At 42.5% G+C, this 14,626-nt stretch overlaps 1 protein-coding gene across 5 annotated transcripts in view; it reads right to left on the reverse strand.

Moving 5' to 3' along the window:
* Nucleotides 1-324: 324 nt before the first annotated feature.
* The window catches only part of USP48 (ubiquitin specific peptidase 48), a 74,044-nt gene continuing 59,742 nt past the window's right edge, over nucleotides 325-14,626 (reverse strand). For 4 of the 5 annotated variants that reach the window (XM_043909127.1, XM_043909129.1, XM_043909126.1 and 1 more), the window contains 6 exons: nucleotides 12,266-12,370; nucleotides 9,080-9,235; nucleotides 5,497-5,622; nucleotides 4,028-4,076; nucleotides 1,904-1,930; nucleotides 325-871 (listed from right to left, as the gene is read on the reverse strand). In XM_043909127.1, coding sequence (XP_043765062.1) covers nucleotides 849-871; nucleotides 1,904-1,930; nucleotides 4,028-4,076; nucleotides 5,497-5,622; nucleotides 9,080-9,235; nucleotides 12,266-12,370 — 486 coding nt within the window. In that variant the 3' untranslated portion in view covers nucleotides 325-848. The remainder of the gene's footprint in view (nucleotides 872-1,903; nucleotides 1,931-4,027; nucleotides 4,077-5,496; nucleotides 5,623-9,079; nucleotides 9,236-12,265; nucleotides 12,371-14,626) is intronic. The other variant, XM_043909128.1, reaches the window with a different exon arrangement.

Here is a 14,626-nt window from a genome sequence, read left to right on the forward strand (position 1 = left end):
GACTGGAGAATTCCATGGACTGTATAGTCAACGGGGTCGCAAAGAGTCGGACACGACTGAGCAACTTTCACTTTCCTCTGAATAATAGCAGCACTGGAGGATGCTATCACGTGCAATACATTCGCCACCCCTTCTGCAATGCATGAAAGTGAACAGCCTTGGGAGATAAAAAATGACACACGAGCCCCTGGCTCATTGCAGGAGACACACAGGTGCCACCTCCTCTTCCCAATACTGAGCGAGACCAACCACAGGCAGCGTGTGAGGGGGGTGCCCTGGGGCTGACACAGGAGTCTGATCTGAAGACACTTTCCCACAATTACAGCAAGTTCTTCACTTTCATGCTTTATTGAAAGTAAAATATGAATCAAAGACAGGTACTGGTAAGCAGGTTATGTCTCTAAAGAATCACTTTTAGTTCAGAGCAGAATGCTGTCCCATCTACTGCGATACAAATTCTTCATGGACCAATGCATCTGGTATGAAACTCGAGCAAGGAAATAGGACGGAACTGTATTCCCTCCCGCGACTATAAATCTCATATGTAAACATGATTTACTGATACTGCTACTAAACCTGCTCAGCCTCTCACTGGCCCCTTCCCTCCCACCACCCCCCTTAAATATAAAATCTGAAACATTTCCTTCAAGTCTGACGGCCTTCAGTGCAATCTGCTTTATTTGACATAAGGCATTTTGGGACAGTCACTTTTTTGAATGGTTTTCTGCCTTTTGGAAGAGTCATGTAATGGTTTAATTCTTAAATCCACCTTTTCTTTAATGCCCTAACATGTCAAACTCCTCTTCCCTTCTGGTCATTTCTGAGCAGTCAGCAAGTGTTCAAAAAGATTAATGTCCAAGTAGACCAGTACCTGGGGAAAGAAACACATGTGGAGGCACAGTTGTGAACTGCAAGGTTAAGGGTTCAAGTATCCCATCTGCATCACCAACAGGGAATATTACAACTTAGTGAGTAAGCACAGAAACCCTTTGACATTGAAAATAAGAAAATGTATCAGCAGACTCCAGGCTTTCGGCAAAAGCACATTTCTATTGAAAGCCATGTGACTCCTGTGCATTATCTTCACACAAGGTAATCAAATTTTATTGAAGCTTTCATTTGGTGGCCGTTTTTCATAAAAAAAAAAAAAAAAACAGTTCTGCTTTGTTTGTTTTGCTTTAACCACTTTGGGAGTTTCTTTGTAGTAGGAATCTGTAGACAAAAAGCTGCACCGAGAGGGAGGCTTTATTGAGGCCAGTAGCTTGACTCACTCGTTCGCAAGGAACCCCTGGTATTTGATTCAAAAATTACAACCTGTCAGGGACCTCTGGACTAGGCCACAAAGAATCAAAATGGCAACAGTTAAATCTGTAAAAGTCAAAGGTCTGAATTCAACTGTGTGCACAACCCTAGTGGCCAGGATGCAGGAGAAGGCATCGCTGTTTACCCATTTAAAGCGGTAATCCAAGAGATAGCTTAATCCTACATAGAGAAATGAAACCTTTTCACTGAACCTAATGTTCAGCAGATTCCTCTCCTCTAGTTCTTATCAGTTACAAACTGTTTTGCTCTAGGATGGGACTGATAAGAGGAACTGGAAAAAGGTTAAGTATAAAAATGAAAACGCCACTAGCTAAGTGCCCAACTTCACCCCAAAACGAGACAGAAAAGCACAGTGGACAGCTGGCAGTAGATACATCTAACACACAGGCCCGATCTGAGGCTTGAGTGCTGATACAGATAATGAAGAAGCTTGAATAAAAAATGTATTTAACTAAAATTAATTTCAGTCATGAGACTCAGATTGAATTAAATTTTAAAATCAAATTATAGGCTTCACATTAATAGAAAATTACAGTATGACTGTGACACTCATGAACAAAACATGACAAATGTAACTTACCTTTAAACCCTTCTTCTGGCATACACACTGGAAGGAAAAAAAAAAAAAAAGAATTCCAAATTGAAAAGACTGTTGCTACAGACAGCAGTAAGTTCACTTCAATGCCTAAGGATGAAAAGTTTAAAATAGCTTTTAATAACCTTACTCACCTATAAAGGTTACCTTTGAAGTTACGGATAATATCAAATGACAATCTTTGTTTTCATTTTTATCAAAGCAATACATATGCATCATTGAAAAAGACAAACACTGGGAGAACCAGGGATGTGACTGGAGCCAACATTCTGCGTGACTGGGGAGGGGTGGGGGGCCCCTGCCTCCTGTCCACACTCTACAGGGAACAACTTTTGGCCTCTGCAGCCACGTCTTCTGGTATTTAACCTCTGCATTTCTAGATGCTTATGTCGCTAATTCATAATTTTTGGTAATACCTAATAGTTTCCTCAGTCAAAGACAGAACCACCTCTAACGTAACACACGGCCCCTAACCATCCTCCGGACACACTGGTATTTTTTGTCGTTAAGCCAATCTCCAGTGTTTACGCTGTTTTTTTACTCCTTAACAGTGTCCATGGTTGAACCCTCGGGGGCACCTTGGTGATCGTTCTTGTCTGGTGTGTCTCTGTCTTTCTGGGGTTGGTAACTGCTGCATTATTTATCTTTCATTTTCTCTGTACCGTCTCCGATTCAAGGGTAAACTCCACAAGACAGTCATCTGTCACTTCCACTTTTCCCAGGGAACATGCTCCAATCTGGAGTGGGAGTGCTCAACACCCACTGCAGCGCTTCACTCCTGGAACTGCCCCCCTGCCATCTTCTAGGGCATCTACTCCTGTGTTGGATCCCTGTTTTCAGGCTCCACTGTTGACTTCTTTCTTTTTACTCTCGTTTAACAGAGTACACCCTCCCAGAGTAAACGGTAGGTGAGCAAGAAATTTTTGAAGGCCTTACATTCACAGAGCCACCAAATGCGTGTAACAGAATAGTCTAGTCAGAGAATTTCAGACTGCAGCTCACACTTCCTCACTCTCTTGTGGGCACTGGCCCATTGGTTTGTCCTTGACTCTTCATCTCAGGATTATGACTGGTTTTTCCTTCCATACCTCTAGATGTTTTTAGGATCTTAATCTCTAGATTTGCCCTCAATTGTACCCGGGCCTTGGTGCTCCCGTTTTTAGTTTCATGAATTGTTTTCTGTTCTCTGAATGTTCCCAACATACAGACTCTTATTTGCTCTCTCTCATATTGTTTACAGTCACTTTTAAAGCCTTCTTGTCCTTCCTGCATTGTCTACTTCCTGTTCAGCCTGTTGACTGATGTCTTTCGGTTCCACGCTGCGCTCTGCCCTGCTGTCCGGAGTTCTCAGGCTGTCCACTTCCACCTACAGAAGTGTGAGGGACTAAAAAGATGTCTCAAAACTGTCTGGTGGGCGGTGGTGGGCATCACCCAAAGGTTACCTGGGAGATGAACTACTTCTGAAAAAGTATCTGTAGGCTGGTTCCTGGAACTGCTCTGGTTTCCCCAGAGAAGGCTCTTCCCTCCCCTGTGGGCGGTAAGAGACGGGCCGCCGGTGTTTGAACAAGGGCCTGGTCTCCCTATTTGGTAGTGACACGTCTCATTCTCACCTTACTCGTTTAATTTCTTCGAAGAAACACAAACTCCACAGGTCAAGGAGAGGCACTGAATGGACATAACGGGGAGGGCTGTGAGGATCTGTGAGGTGGTGAGTTGTCTAACTGCTTCTTACACAGCTTCCGACCTGCCTCTGGCTTCAGACCTCACTCCTATGCTCAAAGGCACCTGCGGCATCTAATTCCTGTGTACCTCCAGAGGCCCCACAATTTGAATTAGCTCTGCTTTTCGTTGACCTCTTCTATCTGCAGGCTTGTATCTGTTTCAGTTTCCTACAGTGAACTAAATAATACTACCCTTTCCTCCATTTTCTAAATTTTCATAGATACCATTCTTTAAATAGCAGTAGCTATTTAAGATTCTACCTTAGCATGGAGAAGCTTTATTCAAGCTTAAAAGTAAGAACACCATAGACTAAAGATTCAATAACTAAAACCCCACCATCATTGAACAAGTACCTCAACAAATTCCCCAAACAAACTGGTCTTTTACCTTGCATGACATCGTCCATTGCAGCATAATCTGCAATTGGTTCATCAGCCTAGAAAACAAATGAAGACAATTCAAAACCGCAAGGGAATGGAAGCCAGGGTGAGAATGCCCAACCTCCTAACACAAAAGGCTGGCCCCGGAGTTGACCAGTATGTTGCTCCCAGACACAAACACTGTCCAGGGGAAAACAGGGTTCAAGCCAGAGCTGGCGACGTCCACAATTAACAAATGATGCCCTGTCAATGGTGGATTGAGACTCACCACCCCCTTAACTGCACAGACTGCACACTCGATGTGGCATTGCTTTCTTGCCCCTCAAACACCTTTAGATACAGAAGGGTTCAAATATCCTCATTTAATGGATATGATTTCAGGTGCCAATGATGACAGCGTGAGTTGGGAGAAGTAAAATCAGTATGGTCCTTGAAAAATGCCGATTAGGTTAAAAATACATTTTCATCCTTCCCCACCATCAAGAATAAAACAGCCATGTCCTTTTAAAGGCAGAAGCGAGTGCTGAGTCAAAGCTTATGGTAGGATTAGCTTCAAGGGCAAAGAGGACAACAACCAATACAGACTCCAGTTGCCCACCTGAAGTGCAAACCCATTAGTGACACAGGCTGCTTCTAGGATTTTAGATCAGGCTCTTCTGATTCAGCAAAAAAAAACAGGTTTTCAGAGTTAATTTCACAGAACCTACAGTTCCAAGAAAAGCAAGCAGAGGGAGGGGGCGGGGAGCAGGATGAGGGGCGTGTGTCTGTGCGTGTGAAGGGCCAGATATGGACCCGCATCACCACTTCCAGGGCCTGACTTTATCTGGCCAGAATTGAAGCTCTGCCTACGAACAACATACTCCCCAGTTCAAAAACCTGCAGAATATTCTAACACATCATGCAGGGGGGATGCTTCTAGCCACCCAGAAACAACAGTGACAATCAGGCCCTGCCTGAGGGAGAGTAGACCTGGGCTAACCAGGCTGGTTCAATGAATCTTCATCCGTGACAAAGTCTCAGAAGCCCCGGGTTTCTAAAAACACACCTACCTCTTTTAAACCTTTTCTCTCCAAGGTCAATTTTCATGCCCTGGATAAGAATCTCACTAAGCCAACCAAAAGTATTTTGATTACTGTGGCCAAGCCTTGAGTCTTATGTTTCTTTTCGAGCTTAACTAGCTGGTACTTCTGAGGAGGGGGGGATGTTTTAATAGGTAGAAGTACAGTTAAGTAATTCACTGATCCAGAATTTAGGGAGGAGGTTAAATCTAGATTATTTTAAACAAGAATTATGAAAAGCCCGCAAGACCCAGTGACTGTCATGACCGAGTCTCTTGAGGCTCACCCAGAGAGGCAGCAGACTCACAGAAGTAGCTTCTTACCACACCTGCCAAGGACCTGGGAACTGTAACCACCACCGCACCCAGTTTACACAGGAGAATCCCCTGAATCCCTCAGGTACAGAGCCGTTCCTTACCTTTAACAAAATCACAGATTCAGGAATGACGCCTAGAGTTCCGAGGGTGGCACAGTCATCGCTTAAAATCTTTCCATCAATTGACAGGTTCTGGTCAAAAGGAGCAACTGAAAACGCATGCATGATCTGTGCCAATATAAAAGAAACAAAGGTTTGTATAAAACAAAATACTGAGACTTAATACCCTGTGTGAATAAATAATTCTCAGGAAGAAATAAAAGACTTCAGAATACAAAAGATACCACGGTTTGCAATCAACCCACTTGCTTCATTCCTATTGAAATTGTAATCCCAATGTATCTGGGAACATCCTTAGCAGGCCTGTTAGGGAATCAGGAGACAGTTTACCCCCAGGTCCTTTTGTTCTGCATCTTACAACCCCTCGGTGGGTGCGGGTGCGGAGAAATCAAAGAAGTGGAAGGTGGGGCTGGGCTGACAGTCACTCTGGTTACAAGGCGTGGGCACAGCTGTTACGGTCGCTCCCACTGTGCCCAGGTCCCACATCCTTTTAATAATCAAATCAATTTTAAATTCTTTCATAAGACCATCTCTAAATTAACCAGCAGGCTGTCTGGACTTTTCTCTTTGATTCCCTTCTGTGAGCAGTCTGGAATACAAACTTTAGCCGTTAGGACTGCCACATATTCTTAGACTGAGTCTTGCCTCTAGGAGTCAAATATGAATTTCTTAAGGGTAGGGACCATGTACTCCACCCCAGTTCTAGCCAAGTGTTAAACATTATTTTCAAATGCAGAAAAATGAAAAAAAAATTTTTTTAAATCACATCCAGGTAGTAAATACCAGTCAGAAGTAAGGAGGAGTTGGGCTCATGAAGGCACACATAGATACCTTCAGCGATACGTTCTAATTCTCCACTTGGGTGTGTTCCGGGTATTCATTTTATTATGCTGAACACCTGAGTTACATAGTCACTAAATGTGCTCCACTACACGTATCTTTTGTTATACCAATATCCACGATGCTATAGGGAAATCATTCTACCCTTTTATGCACTGATTCTGCTCTTTGAAAAAAATCCAGAAAAACAAAACAAGCAGCCCTGACCCACGTCTGCATAGAATTGGGCCCAAGAGCTGTATAAGCTGGGAAGACCCTGACCAGAAAAGTGATTTTAAATAACAGCACACAAGTAAATAAGAAGAGGGATAACAACCCTGGCCTCCTCCCTGTTAGGCCAGATTCATAACTGAACTTCTCCAAAGGACCTCAGGCCCTGAGTGGGGAGCAGAGGCTGATTAAACAGGGATCATCGCCGATCCTTCTGTGGAACAACTGAGCCTATTTCTGGTGAGAAAGGACAGTTCTACCGAAGCCAGCCCAGCACATGGGCATCAGGCAGAGGCAGCAGCTCCGGGTTCATAAACATGACCCAGGAAGAAGAAAGCACAGCGGTGGAGAAGGTGTTCTGCTATCAACTTTAACGTAGGCAACGTCTGTGCGCCATCGCAGAGAACGGACAAACAGCAAATACCTCTAGACACGAGAACGTTCACGGACGGGTGGAGGCTCATACTTTGTATTTTGAGCCCACAGACAAGGACATTTCAATTCATTCAATACCTAATGAAGATTCATTACACCGTGTGTTGAATATTGTGCTAGGTATTGGAACTATAACGGTGAGGAGTAATCCCACCCCAGAGAGGTCCAGAGGCAACAAGCCACGCAGTGGGGACGTGGCAGAAAGCACATCCAGGAGCCGGCAGAGCTCGCAAGGGAGAAGCACGCTGTGTAACTGAAGGCCAGACAGGTTCTGCGGAAGAGCTGTGTGAAAGATGAACAGTGCTTCCTAGTGAGGGGAAAGTGCTATTTCAGAGTGCGAGAACAGGCCAAGAAGGGCCTGGAAGTCTATGGCCTGCAGTATGATAATTCATAAACCGTTAAGTGCAAAGAGAATGCTTCAGGAGAATTAGCATTCTACAGGTCTGTGTGAAGCCTAACAGGAACAAGGAAAGCTCTGTTCCTACAGCTTCATGCTGCCTGCTGTGACGTGCGTGCGTGCAGGGGTATTTATTGGCTGAAATGAGGAAATGCAATAAGCAAGTTAGGAAAATTTCCTCCTTCCTAAGGCGGGCAATACCACCCGCTCAAAATCCATCTTTGGGAACATGGAATAAAACAATTAAATACTGAAGATGTTTTAAGAAAAGGGATGAATTTGTACTTCATTTACATTATGGCCTCATAGGTGGATGAATTAAGCAACTATAAATGGGTATGGTCGCTATCCTATTAACCTGGAAATGTGGTCTACCCTAGGGAAGAGGCGCCGTGAAACAAAACATGCACTATGTGCTTGAAAACTGACCCACCACCACCAGCTGAGGCTCACACGCATGCCCACCACAGCTGGAACAGTGCTCAGGTGGCCGGGCAAAAAGGTCCCGTCTACCGGGAGGTTTTGAAAGCACCGCCATGGAGTGCTGAGGGGGAATTACGTTTCACTGCCCTGTGACTGTCTGGTCACAGTGGTCCTCCACGCAAGGGAGGGAGAGGAGAGGAAGGACGCGGCACAGGGGCCATCTGAGACACGCACTCAGGGGGTTTCCTGCGCAGAGCTGCTGCCTTCTGACAGCTCGTCTGTGCAGGTAACATGCCCCAAGATGGAGGCTCTTTCTGCTGACTTTTGATTTACTCTTTTAAAAGGGCAAGTCCACAATAAAGGCAGCACAGGCTCTGACAATGTCTTGATCCACAGGGGCTGTTCCTGTAATTTAAAGGTTTTGAATGTTTTGAGGTTTACCACTGGCAAGCAGAAAGCTGGTGACAGAAACAAGCTTTCTCAGATGTAAAAGCTACAATAACAGAATAAAGATATTACGCCAACACATTTATTTTCAGAGCCATGGGTTCAACCAAGGGAAATAATGTTCCCAGGACAATCTGGAACACAGAACACCCTCAAAGGAAGCCTATACTTTTGCCTCAATTACAACGATAAATATCAGCACAAGGAAAAATGCATAACCAGTAAACTATGCCACATGAAAGTAGCAAAGAGGGAAACTGGGTCAACTTTTGGGATCTGTATCAGGGACTAAAACAGATAAGGGGCCAGATTTTTTTTTTTTTTCCCACGGACATCTTGAATGTATCAGCCTCTTTCCTGGGTTTTGGGATGTACCACTGGCATCCTCATTTACAGTACTTTCGTGCTGCTACCAGGAAACAATGCCATGAGGCACTTTCATCACTCATCCACTGCCTAGATGTGCAAAAGCAATGGGGGTGAAGAGGGGTGGAGTGGGATGAGACTAGAAATGATCTAAAATGAACCATTAAATGGATGCCAATATTTCTCTTCATTATTGGAAAGCTACTCAGAACTGCTCAAGGCTTCACAATGCCCAAAACACTTCCCTCTTCACAGATTCTTGGCTAATTTTGAAAACTTTGAAGCTCTTTCTAAAGGAAGAGTTATTTGAATTTGGGGACCCGACAAGTATTATTCTAAACTCAAAAATGCCCCCTCCCAACAGCTCAATACTTAGGTGCAAAGCAGAAACTCGCGAAGGTCCTCTAAGTGCAGGGCATGATTAAAAAGAGGCTGTACTTTCCTCACCTGAATCTTCAGCTCTTTCAGTGTCTGATTTGCAGAAACAAGGAGCGCCTTCTCCCCACGAACTTTCCTGTGCCGCATGCTCCGCCGGATGACCTGCTTCTGATAGGCTGTATAATTCTGGTGGGAGATCTTTTGCCGTTTTGTTCCTCCATTGCTCTACAGAGATCCAGAGAAATGCAACGAAATTACCCACACCATGACCCTGCCCAAACTTCACAACACAAGCAGAAGCACTGTATCAGCATGTTAACCATTTGAGATTCGGTTCCATCTGTGAGTAGGAGCTCACTGAAGGTTCTTAGAAGGCTCAGACCAAAACTGAAAAAATTAAACTGCCTGAACTGCATACAAGCTCCAGGATGTAAAAATGCGTGTATCATAAAAAGGGCATTTAAGGGGGGGGCGGGGGCCAGAAAAAGGAAACAAAGCAGAAGGGAAAGTCTGACCTTAAGTCGGAAAAACACAGTTATGGTACATTGAATCCTAATCTGTGTATTAAACATTTTCTTCTTTTAGTGAATGACACAGATGCTAACTATAAACTGCAGAGAACTTTAAAAATCTTAGGTTTGCCTTTAAAAAATATAGGTTTGCCTTTGAAATTGCAAAAATGTTTGACTTGAAACTAATCAAATATTTAGATCCAGCTTGTAAATCACAGAAAATAGAGGGGAGAGAAATAAGTTAAAAGGAGTAACAAGAGGCAATCAGCTGAATCTAGAATGTGAGACAATCTGCTCAGTACAAGAAAAGGAACTGGTCTCTAGTCAATGTCAAAATGGAAAAGAAAAGGGGGCAGAGGCAAGGTAACTGTTCTGGAAAAAAGTCTGAAGTGATATAAAACAATGTGTATCTTGGTTGCATGCTGGTTTGAGGAGGAAAAATTGTTTAAGGCACATATGGGATAGCTGAAGAAATCTGATCACAGGTAAACAGGATATTGCCTTTTTTGATAAGAACTGATTTAAGAACTTAAGAGGTGAAATGCCATGATGGGCACAATTTAAAGATGGTTGAGCAAAAAGTACCGGCATATGTAATATATACTGTACTAATTTTAAGCAAAAAATAATAGATGAAAACCAAATATTTCTCTAAAATACTCTAATAAATGCCTCATCAATAGGTTAACAACCAGATAAGATTCTTCTGCTAACCAAGCCACGGAATGAATGAAACAAGATTTTTAAAACACTCTTTTGCCCTGGTTTAATTAAATCTGGATGAGGTAAACCCCCAGGCTCCGGCTCTGGTCTCCACAGTTCTCACTGAGAGTCAGCTGTGCATAATCAGAGCAGTTTCGGGGTCACTATGGACACAGATGCCACATATTCATTATCAATGGAGCGCCAGAGATTCACAAAGCAGAGAGGATCAGGAGGTAAACAGAACAGCATTTGTTGAGGGTGACAGTCACTGGCTAGGACGTGCACAAGGCTGGATTCAGCTCTCGCCGTGAGTCTAAAGGGGCACACAGGTGATTCAAACATAAGAAACACTGAATGTGGGAGTTGACACATTTTTCTCAATCTCAACAATTCAAAAAAAGAAAAAATGTGGGAGCTGGTAATATTTTTCTCAATCTCAACTATTAATAAAAAAACAAAAAAACTCAAGTATTTTTCAATTGTGAAATAGGACCTAAATTTCAGCTAGGAATATAAGGGAAAATATCTATAACAACCAGAAATTTTACTTTAGAAATATAAAACACAACCAAATAAGAGCCCTGAGCATTAAGCAAGATATATTTTAAAATGAGTCTAAAAGCTTTTCCCAGAATTATATTTTTTAAAAAATCCATAGAATTTAAATCCAACTTATCTGACAAAAACCAGTCCACTGGTTTTAGAAGGCTTTCAATTACCTAAGTAATATCCAATACTGGGTGCATTATTAACCTAAATAGTAGATAAGGTCAAAGTCAAAGGAACTGGGTTGATCTAGCTTAGAGAAAAGAGGAAAGGGGATTTGTTCATGTCCGTTAAGGACAAACACAAATGCACCATTTTATAAACAGGATTAGAACAGCAATTATAGAAGCTTTGTATCGAGGTACTGCAATGTGTTCCAAAGAAAAGGTCTGAGGAGTCTGAAATTCTGAAAACACTTGACATTCTTCTGGGACCACCTACTCTTTTCAAAAAGGAAGGTTACACTTTATTTTGCAAGATGAAATTTTTAAAACATTAACCAAGAGTATTACAATATCCAAAGAATGAGAGGAAAGACAGAAGAAAATTCAAAGTATAAAGATAACTATGGCACTATGGCATAAAAAACAATGTTCTCTGACAAATATTCTCTATCATATTTATAAAGGGGAGATCTGTTGCCATCTGCATTTGAGGTACAGAATAGCAATTTAAAAACTGCTATAGTTATGACAACAATGGATAAAACTAGCCATTCAAAAAAGTTAGTTTCCCAAAAATCTCATCACTTGAAAATGTTTTTAAAAGTTTTCTAAGCAACCCTTGGGCTGATAAGGAAAGCCTGAAATGACAGAAATAAGAACAATATATTATATATATATAGTATATTGTATTTATTTTAATATATATATAAATATAAAACTTCACAAATTGATTTACAAAGTTCACTGGAAGAACAGATTCTAAACTGATTATTAAACCATATTCCCAAACAAGAGGGGTAGAAATACCATAACAAAATCCGAAAAATACATAATTTTAATAGAAGAATTTAAGGTCATCACAATGAAAAATCAAAGACTAATGTTGCTTCTAGTCACCTGACTAACAACTTTATAGAGACCTGAAAGTCTCTTCTATAAACTCCAGTATTATAAATGCTATTATGTGTTTTGTTTGTAATGAGAGAAGTTGAGTTTAGTAATTTTTTCATACATAAATATTCCATGATTAAGCAGCAAACCAGGATAATAGTTAGTTTAAGTCTTTTTTCCAGGTAAAAATTTAATCATTGCAGTGTATTTTAGCACCGCTTCTTTAATAGCAATTAATTCTGGAGTGTCATAGTCCATGACTTTTCATGAGAAATCAGGACAGCTATAGCATGCTACCCAACGAAGAAAAGAGGGGAAAAAGGGTCCTGAGGACCAACATCGCATACAGGCTACAGAGAGATGTCCAAGAGCTTGGAGTGACTGCTTTCGGAGCAGTGGAAGGTATAACAACAATGAAGAGCAGCTTCAACACATACTTGATTAAAGTCTGGATCTTTTTCTCCATCCAGTTTAGCTTCTTCCTTATCCTCCTCTGTTTCAGAACTACTCACATTTAGCTCTGGAGCTGAATCCTTCATCACCTGAATGCGCCAGAAAAGAGAGAAGTAGGTCAGACCCTAGGGAGGCAAGCTATGGAGACGGTGGAGCTTTGACAGCACAACTTTATCAATGGCGAGGTAATGGATCAGACAGAGGATCAAGACACGCGGGCGCTCTTGTTTTCTGTGCTCTTTGAACATGTTAGTTTTATCCTAACACAGGATAAAGAGAACGGATGAAATACCGCTACCAAAACTAAAAAATAACAAGAAATCTTTTCCTAAACTGGATATTTTACACTAGATAGCAATATATACATGTTCGAGGAGGTACAAAAGACACAAGAAAATATTAGGGGAAAAACAGACATTTTTACTCATCCATTTTCCCAGCAAACAAGGTCATGAGGGCTCCTGAATTCAACTTCTGAGGCAGAGCCCTAGATCATCAGAGAATGATCTGTAATGTACCCTTCTAAAATTAATGTCAAGTTTGGCAAAAATCATCAAATAAAATGCATCTATTTTGTCTTTAATTCCAAAAACCCCGGAATCAAATTAATGAGGTGTCCAGAGAACTGGGTCAGGATCTACCTAAGAGCCATACTTAATATAGTGAAAATGCTCCAAAAACAGTCCACAGTAACACCCTGCTTCCAAAATATACCCAAATCTATGTTTCACCTACTCTTCAGGTCAACCAATACAAGAGGCTCTACAGAGGTCTTTCTTATTTCTGTTCTGTCCATACCAACTCCAAATACAATGGCCAGGGTGACATTTTGAAAGCATAAATGAGATCACACCATGACCGCCCTTGAAATTTCAATGGCTTACATCTAGACTTTGAACAAAGATCCCAAATCCCTGGTATGACATATAAAATCCAATTAAAATTTTTGATTCCTTCTCACACATCGCCTTCCCTCCTTGGGAGAAACTTCTCTCTACATCAATGCCGCCCACTATGGGAGTAAGAGGTGACAGAGGTCTGTTGAAGTTAAAACCACATAAAAACCCGGTTCCTCAAGTCACCCCAGTGGCGTTTCAGATGCTCCACAGTCAAGGGTGGCTGGTGGCTACAATGCAGATAAAGAACACCTCCGTCACCGCAGAAGCTTCCACGAGGCAGTGCTGCTCTAGACAGGACGACTGACTCTACTGCTCAAGGACGCCAGGCTCACGCTCCCGCCTGGCCTACATGTCACAGGCAGGGTCTCTGACAGCCAAGGCTCAGGTAAAACAACTCCTCCAGGGCGTCTTTCCCACCCCCTGCCGATGTAACAGGGCACCCCCGCCTCGGTCAGTCAAATGATCCACTCTGCTAGATTTCCTTCAAAATGCTGTTCTTGTGTAGAATCATCTTATGCATCTGTGGCTTATTCTTGATCTACCTCACTAGGTACAGATAGTCTCGATGGTAGGTACAGTGGTTTTCTGCACCATCTGTATCCCAAGACAGTTCTTAGCACACAGTTGGCATTCAATCAACATTGTGTATCGAAATCAACAACTGACTAGACCCACATAAGGCTTCCCTGTGTCTCAGCTGGTAAAGAATCCGCCCACAATGCAGGAGACCTGGGTTCGATCCCTGGGTCGGGAAAATCCCCTGGAGAAGGGAACGGCTACCCACTCCAGTATTCTGGCCTGGAGAATTCCACAGACTGTGTTCATGGGGTCACAATGAGTTGGACACGACTGAGTGACTTTCACCTCACTTCACTTCAGACCCACATAAGAAAAGTCTTCTTAAGTGAACAATGCAAACAAACAAATAGAAGAAAACAACAGAATGGGAAATACTAGAGATACCAGGCAAGATTTGAAGCAAAGATGGGCACAGTAAGGGACACAAAAGGCCAAACACTTAACAGAAGCAGAAGAGATTAAGAAGAGATGGCAAGAATACACAGAAGAACTTTACAAAAATTCTTAATGTCCTGGATAACCATGATGGTGTGGTCACTCACCTAGAGCCAGATACCCTGCAGTGTGAAGTCAAGGGGACCTTAGGAAGCATTACTATGAACAAAGCTAGAGAAGGTGATGGAACTCCAGTCGAGCTATTTCAAATCCTAAAAGATGATGCTGTTAAAGTGCTGCACTCAATATGCCAGTAAACTTCTCTGGTGGCTTAGACGGTAAAGCATCTGCCTACAATGAGGGAGACCCAGGTTCGATCCCTGGGTCGGGAAGATCTCCTGGAGAAGGAAATGGCGACCCACTCCAGTATTCTTGCCTGGAAAATCCCATGGATGGAGGAACCTGGTAGGCTACAGTCCACAGGACTGCAAA

Source organism: Cervus elaphus, chromosome 8, assembly GCF_910594005.1.
Source record: "Cervus elaphus chromosome 8, mCerEla1.1, whole genome shotgun sequence".
Taxonomy (NCBI): domain Eukaryota; kingdom Metazoa; phylum Chordata; class Mammalia; order Artiodactyla; family Cervidae; genus Cervus; species Cervus elaphus.